The 9451-nt window shown below is 37.1% G+C and overlaps 1 protein-coding gene across 1 annotated transcript; it reads left to right on the forward strand.

The window, feature by feature from the left end:
- The first annotated feature begins 923 nt into the window (after window positions 1–923).
- On the forward strand, window positions 924–7085 carry LOC139148224 (myosin-13-like). The gene is made up of 7 exons (XM_070719581.1): window positions 924–1465; window positions 2683–3168; window positions 3593–3675; window positions 4134–4197; window positions 4619–4882; window positions 5756–6238; window positions 6649–7085. Exons 1-7 carry the CDS (start codon window positions 1156–1158, stop codon window positions 7083–7085), a joined length of 2127 nt encoding a protein of 708 aa, XP_070575682.1. The 5' UTR covers window positions 924–1155.
- The last annotated feature ends 2366 nt before the right edge of the window (window positions 7086–9451 follow it).

Below are 9451 nucleotides of genomic sequence, written 5' to 3' on the forward strand. Positions count from 1 at the left end.
CTGAAGATCCACTTGGAGTACACTGGCTGCTAAATCATGCTAACTACTATCCACAGCTGGGAGAACTGAAAGATATTGGACATGTGGTGGCATTGTCAACTAAGACAAAGAATGCTGCATCTGTAATGCATGAAAGTCTCTTCCCTCAAGCTGAACTGCACCAAGTGCCTTCCAAACCTGCTGCATTTTTTGTTGCAAATTCCTGGGACAAAGATGAGCTAGGTCTCACAGCATTTCACAAATCTCTTGTCCAAGATTTCTGTGAAGGAAGGCCAATGCGGAATTGAGAGCCCTACGATCTGATGCTACACTACTGTACTTGATGTCAAAATCAGTGATGACCAGAAGAAAGATGCTGAGAGCTGTGGTGTTACTTTGATTCCAGCACAAATAAAGGAACTAGCTGATCCAGAAGATGAACTTCCTGCATTGAAGAGGTTAGTATATCACCCAACATACTACCCAGACCTGAAACAATTGGACAATATACGGTATGTTATTGGTTTTATGGTCAAACAACAGGTCTTGCAGCAGCTGATATCAGAGCAAAACTGTTCCTGGTGCAAAGTTAGTTCTCATCAATCATGCTTGTCCAGAAGATAACTGTCTGCAAACTATAAAGAGATTGCAAGACTTTGAAGAAAAGATGTTGACAATGGCAAGTAAAGCAGACCTGATATTTTCCATCGGACCTAAGATCCACCAGTATTTTCAGAATGCATACAGGGCTGAGGTCAATGGTAAATACTTGTCAGAGATTCCACATGAAGAAATTCTCCCAAGACCTGTCAGCTGTGAGTTGGGGAAGGATCCTCAAGAAGGGGAAATTCAACAACACCACATACTGACATGTGGTCAGATTGATACACAAGAAGCCATAGAAAGATGTGATGTCATGGCAGCTTCAATTGGTACTGCAGCCAACCAAAGGAAAAAAAATTACACAAGTACTCCTCGATGGAAGATACAGGGTGTATATCAACAAGCAGACAAGACTACTGAAAAGCTTCTATCTGATAAAATGCAGTGTCCTTATATCACCCCTACACTTCATCCTGGACATTCAGCTAAAGCTCTGCTCAGATCTCTACAACAGTCTCACCTCTGTCTGCCTGCACCATGGTACACTGATTATAGCTTTATGGATTAGAAGCAATGGCATCTGGTTTACCAACAGCTGTCGATGAGGACTCTCACATAGCTCACTTCATCACAAAATACTTTGAAGATCATGCTGACAACTGTGTTGTAAGAAGTCCTGAGAAGAATCTGTCAGATAGAATAGTTAAATATCTCAAAAACACAGCTGTGGCCTTTAAGAAAGCAAAGCAGCTGAAAACAGACTTGGTGAACAGTGAAGTCATCTCAACAAGTTATGCCACATTTGCCACCCTTTTAACTACACCTGTCCAGCAACAAAGTGGAGATGACAGCGAAGATCAAGGGGTGGAGAAAGATGATAAAGGTATAATTGATTTAGTTGGAATTTTTAATGACTGATTTTTTTTAAAAAGCAATTAAATAATCATAAAGGTAGGAATCAAAGTGAACATCAAGTGCCGTGTGCAAGAAAGATGGGTAGCTAGATAACGGGTACTAAGATGTCTACGTCAGCAAGATGGGTGGCTAGATAGCGGGCACTAAGATGTCTAGTCAGCAAGATGGGTAGCTAGATAGCGGGTACTAAGATGTCTACGTCAGCAAGATGGGTAGCTAGATAGCGGGTACTAAGATGTCTACCTCAGCAAGATGGGTAGCTAGATAACGGGTACTAAGATGTCTACGTCAGCAAGATGGGTGGCTAGATAGCAGGTACTAAGATGTCTACGTCAGCAATGCAAATTGACTTCGGGACAGGTTTGTTCTGCAGGCGGCCTAGCTCCGTGGACTTACAAACTAGATTTGTGTTAACACACAATTCCTTATTTTAATTGTATTGTTTACAAGGCTTTCCAAAAATTTAGATTGAAAATGAAACTTGCAAATAAGGAAAAACTTTTAAAGGTACAGGACTGTAATGTGCTATTTTTCTAAAATGTGCAAACTCAAATTTAAATTCAAACACAAATATTTACAATTCATCTTTCAGTGATTATAAAACATATATCAAGCATTTACTGTAACACCTTCATTACATTATTTTGTAAAACACTCTATTAAGTGAATGGATAACAGAAAATGCAAACAATGGAATATTATTAAGAGTGATTTTGTCCATTGTTTTCAATTCAATACTTGAACTTTTGGAATATCTCTCAGTGTAATAGATGGTAGCAAAATCTAAATTACAATATTTAGGATTAATTTGATAAAGGTCAAAGGATTGGCAACAAAACATTTCCATTATCACTTTACATCATCAAATTAGATGTCACATACATTATGGCGAATACTTTGCATAAAAATGTTTTAATATTGACAGAGGTGTATCCTTTATGTAATGTGTGTTTCTGTAATCCTTTTCAGAGAGGATTTCAACAACTTGTGTCAGGCTGAGTAAGTTTAAATATCAATAGACACTAGTTTTAGAACTAGGGGAACAAATCATAATCCTTAAGCAAAAGTGACAGGCTATAATTCATGTCAATCTAATACCAAAGTCAGTTTTTTTCACAGAAACGTTTAGTATTTGTCCATTTTTGGAAATTTATGCCATATTTTCTCAATCATTCATTTCCACAGAGTCTCTCGATGTCCAAATAGATTTAGACAACGGCATCTATGACAAGCATCTGAAAGAAGTAGAAAAAGAATTGAAAGCCTTTCCAACAAAACTGAAAAAGGAAAAGATTGAAGAAGTGATCACTAAATTGAAGTCTGCATGGCGAGACTGTAAATGGGCAATGAAACGTAAAGTTGAAGAGGTAGTGGCTGATGAAGATGGTCTTGGAGACATTAAGACTCTCATCATGAAGATACTCGGTGATGAGGTGGATGCCAAAGGCTTTAGAGAAAAGTCCTTGGCAATCTTACTTAGATTACTAACTCTTTACAACCTCTACAGAGTAAAGCAGACTTGTAGATGTGGAAGTCTGGCTAAAGCATTTGAACCACTATTGATAACAGATGAAATGAGAGAGATTGCTGCAAAAGTTGGAATCAAACTGAAGTTGAGGGCAACATACAATCCAGATAGGTTCAAGGAACTTGAACTCTTCTTTATCAATCGTAAGTTTTGATGATTTGAACAGAATACTTGGTAATTCTGAAATAATTGTGTATGGTTTAGTTATTATGATGATTGTTATAGTATTGGGTGTATCATTATTTGCTTTTTCATGTTTTGAACCACTTATTTTATCATTAAACTACCTAATGTTTTACTTTAACAAATTTAAATCAATAAATAAATGAATTAAGAATACAGGAGAAATGTTTCATTAATTAACACAATGAGCTATTCAACTTGAATATATATGCCTCCTAATTTGCTGATGAATAATTAGTGAGTCTTAAATATCCTTGCTGTATGTCATGCAATCATACACGACAATTTGGTTGGTTTCCACACCGCAGTAAACAGTGAGTATAATTTTATTTATGTTGTATTTTCGATATCATTAAAAAATTACTGCCATACATTTTGCTGCAGGAGATGGTGGTGGAATTCAACCAATGAAAATCCATGATGTCCTGGCAGAAGACAGTGATGGAGATGTGCAGATGAGTTCCAATGTGAGTAAATGATTATTTCATGTCATTGGATGTTAAGAGTTAGAGATATTCTGCCATAGCAGCTATTGAATTCAGTAAGTCTCAATTAAATTGAAACTTACTAATACAATATATGGCACCTGGGTCACCTATCATCTGGGTGCATACAAACACACAAGGCAGTTCAACATTTTTTGTGAGTTTTATTAGCTATTGGCTATTGGATGAAAAGAAGTTGAGTTGCAATACTTTACTAAATCTAAATCCCAGGGATTAAACAAGCCAGTGAATATATTTGACTTAACTTGTCAAACACTAACAAAGGATACTGATGTTGGTAGTCCCGTTGTTGTTTATGATGAAACTCAGTTTTGACCATTGGAAGAGGTGAAATAATGAATTACAGTCTCATTATAACAAGCAAGTGTGGAAAAGTTTTGCATTTGTACCATAATGTAGTAATATTTATCTTCTAGAAGGCTGAGGAAACTGGTTACGTTGAAGACAATGTCACTGAGATTTCTCTGGATGATCTCAAAGAAGGTAGGGTACTAACTTTACAGGTTTAACCTTTGACACAATAGAATAATCAAGCCTATTAAAGAAATGAAATATTTTAAGTCAAGAACCATACATGAAAGCTGCTTCTTAAGTACTACTGCCATGTACATTTAACAAAAAACAATATGAACTAAGTTTCGATCTTTTTTTCATTATCATGGATGACATTAAACATAACATGACCAGCTTGCAATTTATTCTAACTTTATGTCATATTTCACTTACAGACAGACTGGCTTTTTTATGCAAAAAAGTTGTTTTTCCATCAAGAACTTTCTTCTTATATTCCAACAAAAATAACGAAATCAAAAGGAATTTGTCTATATAACTTTAATATGATTCATCATTCTATTAAAATTAGTTGCAACCTTAATTATTTTCATATTAATTATTTTTGATGCAGGAAAGGATCCATCAAAGTTGTTGCTACTTGAGATTGACCCAGCACTGGAAATTAAGTCATCCACTGAGACTAGTGTACAGACAATGTTCAAAGCTGAGAAGTGTATCAGACTGAAAGGAAGGCAGTGTGATATGCTGCAAGTACTGACAACAAATACAGACACAGTTCAACATATCCTATCCTGTAGACAGGATGTCTTAGCACTACTGGGTGTTACAAGGTATCTCTTGACTGATGCAGTAACTCAGGACATGGATACTCAAGGTAACAATTACTGATATTACAATTAATCCTATTTCTACCAGACTCCATAGACAAACCATAGAAATAAATGCAACTTGGGAGAAAGACAATTAATCTAAGAAGATAATGTTGATATTGGAATACTTACAGGCACTGTTGGCAAATGTACAATTTTACTCAAAGGTAATGCAGTGACTTATGTTCAGGTCTGTATGAAGACATTACTTTAACTGTTTTCACTGACAGCAGGCGCCAAAAGGTAAAGACAAGTCAAAAGTTGTATGTTGTTGGCTTCTGATCTGAATTACTGGTGTATATTAAAATCTGCATTACTGGCAAAGCTCTGTATACTTTGTCAATTCTCAAACAAAAGAAATGTGAGTCACGAATGTAATGTGTTTTATGTCACAATTGTCTTTATGAAGACTCAACTCAAAATATATTTTCATAATTTGAACTGTTTCATGAGTGAAGAAAGCAGTTTTAAATACTTCAAATGTGGTCATAAGTTGATTGTGAAACTGTTAAATTAAGCAGGAAAATTACACTTACTGATTGAAACAGCAACTACCGGTATGTATGCTACACTGCATTAAAAGCAAAGTACAGTACATGCTGGCTTGCATAGAATGTTATTCATATTCAATACAAAGAGGTTGTTTGGTTTATGCAACAATATCAATGGCAGCTTTTTGAAGAGGTAAACTACAAGTTGCTTTTAAATATTGTGTAAGGGAGTACCGTATGTATTATGTTGATCTATCATGAAATGCAGTCACTAAGCATTTGATGGCTGTCAGGCAGATCACTTAGAGTTTGTCTTTTTCTCATTTGAAGAAAACTATCTTGATTACTATAGTCATGTAAATAAATTGCTCTTTTCCTTTATTACAGAAATGCAGTTACAACTTATCAGCGATGGCACTAAAGTTCTAACTCTACCAGTATCAGATGAAAATGTCAGTTTACTTGCTAGAAGTTTACTTCCATGTCAAATTAGCCAGGTCCAAATCACAGAGTACATAGTGAGGCAGCTATTAGCACAAATAAGTGAGAAATATTCTGAAATAGATCTTCAAAAGTCAGTTCTAAAGCATCAACTAGATGAAGCTAAACAGGAAAAGGCTAATTTGGTAGAACACATCAGAAAATTAACTCAGACAATAGACATAACTGAAAAAGAACTGTCCAAACGTGTTGGCATTGAGTCTGTGAATGAGAAACTTTCATCTGAACTGGAACAGAAGGAAAAGATCATCAGTGATCTTAAGGCAAAACTGTCAGCTCTGGAAGAGATACAGTCTGAGTTGGAACTACAAGGAATGGCTGAAATGAAAGTTGGAAGTCAATATTCCAAAGAGGAGGAAGGAATAAAAGGTAAGACCTTTAGAGTTGATGTCTGTCCTACTATTCATGATAAATTAAAATAAAAAATGCCATACAACTAATAATTAGATATCATGATATTTTGAATCAAGGATAATGCCAAAAGAATTCTTATGTAAGATATGTAAAAGAGCATCGCGTAGTCAAAGCTTTCAGACAAGATTTATCCTTCATTAAATCAACACACTCAAATGTGCAGTTGCTAATTTGGTTCAGTGAAAGCCACTGTTAATCTGAATCACATGAATAGATACTGTGTTGGAAAGCCAAATAATAGGAGTGCTTCAACAACTTGCTATTAATGATCAAACATTACCAAAGCTTGCAGTTACTGACTGGCCCTTTAAAATTCAGACAAAAAATTTAAAGACTTTACATCATTTCTTTAAACCTGTTTTCAGATCAAGATGTCATTGGCACTAAATTGGATTATGCTTTGAGTAAAACAAAAGTACCTGACAACGAAGAAGACAAAACAATTCAGCAAAGTACAACTGTCAGGGAGGGAAGTGAGATGGAGACAGCCACACCAACACAACCTGAGATGACTGGCAGGGAGGGAAGTGAGATGGAGACAGCCACACCAACACAACCTGAGATGACTGGCAGGGATGGAAGTGAGATGGAGACAGCCACACCAACACAACCTGAGATGACTGGCAGGGAGGGAAGTGAGATGGAGACAGCCACACCAACACAACCTGAGATGACTGTCAGGGAGGGAAGTGAGATGGAGACAGCCACACCAACACAACCTGAGATGACTGTCAGGGAGGGAAGTGAGATGGAGACAGCCACACCAACACAACCTGAGATGAATGGCAGGGAGGAGACGTGAGATGGAGACAGCCACACCACACAACCTGAGATGACTGTCAGGGAGGGAAGTGAGATGGAGACAGCCACACCAACACAACCTGAGATGACTGTCAGGGAGGGAAGTGAGATGGAGACAGCCACACCAACACAACATGAGATGACTGGCAGGGAGGAAGGGAGGGAAGTGAGATGGAGACAGCCACACAACACAACCTGAGATGACTGTCAGGGAGGGAAGTGAGATGGAGACAGCCACACCAACACAACCTGAGATGACTGCAGGGAGGGAAGTGAGATGGAGACAGCAACACAACCAAAGACGCCTGGAGAGGGTATCAGAAAAGACACAACAATTTCACCTGAACCTCGTCTTGTAGAAAGGAGTTTCCATGAAGAAGGACTAGTTACCATGGGAAAAGAGCGTAAGAAGAGTAACACTTTTTCTTTTATTTTTTATTGCCATGGATAAGTAATATCCATCGATTAGACTATAAAAGTGAAGCAATTGTATTATGATAGCCAGTGAACTTCAGACGACAAAACATGGCATGTGCTTTCAGTTCTAACTTATTATTATATAATTACCAAAACCCCATTGTAAGACTGCAAGTGATCTATACTCAGGGTAATTGCTCTCAGATTAATGCAGTAAGGCTTGAGGTGTATTTTGCTGTCCCAGCATTCAAAAGGTGCTGTAGCAGGGATGGTTGCAGAATACATCGCAAGCCCTTGTGCAAATACTCAGAGTACGGCATGCTTGTAAAAGTCTTCATCTCACTTCCATCGATTAATTCAAAAAAATTAAGTATACAGAAGTTTACAAAGTTGTCATTGGATATTGTGTTATGATAGCCAATGAAAATGCACGATGAAAAATATCATTATTAATTTAGCCTACTGGTTGTCATTTTATAATACGGAAATTCTGAAATTGAAAATTTTGATAAAAATGTTCCAATAAACGCCTACACATTTTGTACAATAGAGGAACTGAAATGAGCTATATTTATTGAAGATCAGAGAACAGACCATAGTTGGCAAAGTATCATTGAAGGAGAAAAAGATCATTCATCCACAATTGCAGTAGTTGGGACTGCAATTTGTTTTGACATTCAAGAGGTTTTCTGAGTAATCCCCCTGACAGAATTGCGGGATTAAGAATATTAGTCTCATAACTCTGTTTATGCTTGTAACATTATAAAGGTACAGCTATGAGAATTTACTTTTATGTTACATGTTAAGTACAACAGTCAAGTGGATGAGTGATATCAATCAAAGGAATTCATTGATACCAATTTTTTTTACCATAAATTGCACCACTGTATTTGACTGTAGCTTTTGCAAGCATAAAAGAGACACAAGAAAATATTCCAACAAACCAATGGTCTCAGACCAGACTTCTTACACTGGGGGGGGGGGGGGGGGGGGGGGGAGTTCTGTCTAACACTTACTGGAAAAGAAATTCCCAACTCACTCTCAGCCCATTCATAAATATCAGTTTGTGTGTGTTCAGAATCATAGTACAGAACTTACTGTTGATGTAGGTGTTTCTTATCCATTCACAGAGAAGAAAGTCTCTGGTGGCATTTTCAGAAAAATCTCCAAGCGTATCTTTGGACGTAAAGAGAAATCTGATGGTAGTACAGCAGTACCTGAAAGTAAACAGGAACAGAGGAGTTCAGTAAGTACTGGCAGTGAAGCGATGCCTGGAGGTTCAGTGTCCTCTAAGAAGTCTGGTGGCACAGCAACTACTAGAAGTAAATATAGTAAGTAACAGCGTCAATTGTAAACACGCTTTGTTTCAAAATTAACTTCCAATGATTACTTAGTAGCAGTGTACTATTTAAGCAATAAAGCGCACCCAGCGATGGTATACCACGAGATTTTGACCAGTTCACGACATATATGCACGAGCGATAGCGAGTGCATATATGAAGTGATACGGTCAAAATAGAGTGGTATACCGTCGCTGGGTGTGATTTATTGCTGTTATATCATAACAGTATATTAAAATTCTGGCGTGGAACGTCAAAAACGGACTTTTACTCAAGCTGAGAGCTCGTGCGCATGCCTGCCATGATATATCGACAATATACCATGGTTGTTATCGCGTCTCGACCAATCAGATCGCACTATTTCCGGCATCAATATACTGGTATGATATAATTACTATTTTACCACTGTTGGTGTGACTTACATCTTATCAAAATGACAAACTGGTGTACCTTGCACATATATTAATAAATTTATGTATCTAAGGATGAGGGGACAAAATTAACCAATGAGCAAACCTGATTACATTAAGTGGAAACTAGATCTTACTGCAAAACTTCAGACGACAAAACACGCATGTTTTCAGTTTCAACATTTGTTGTATAATAACAG

Source organism: Ptychodera flava, chromosome 1 (assembly GCF_041260155.1).
Source record: "Ptychodera flava strain L36383 chromosome 1, AS_Pfla_20210202, whole genome shotgun sequence".
Classification (NCBI taxonomy): Eukaryota; Metazoa; Hemichordata; class Enteropneusta; family Ptychoderidae; genus Ptychodera; species Ptychodera flava.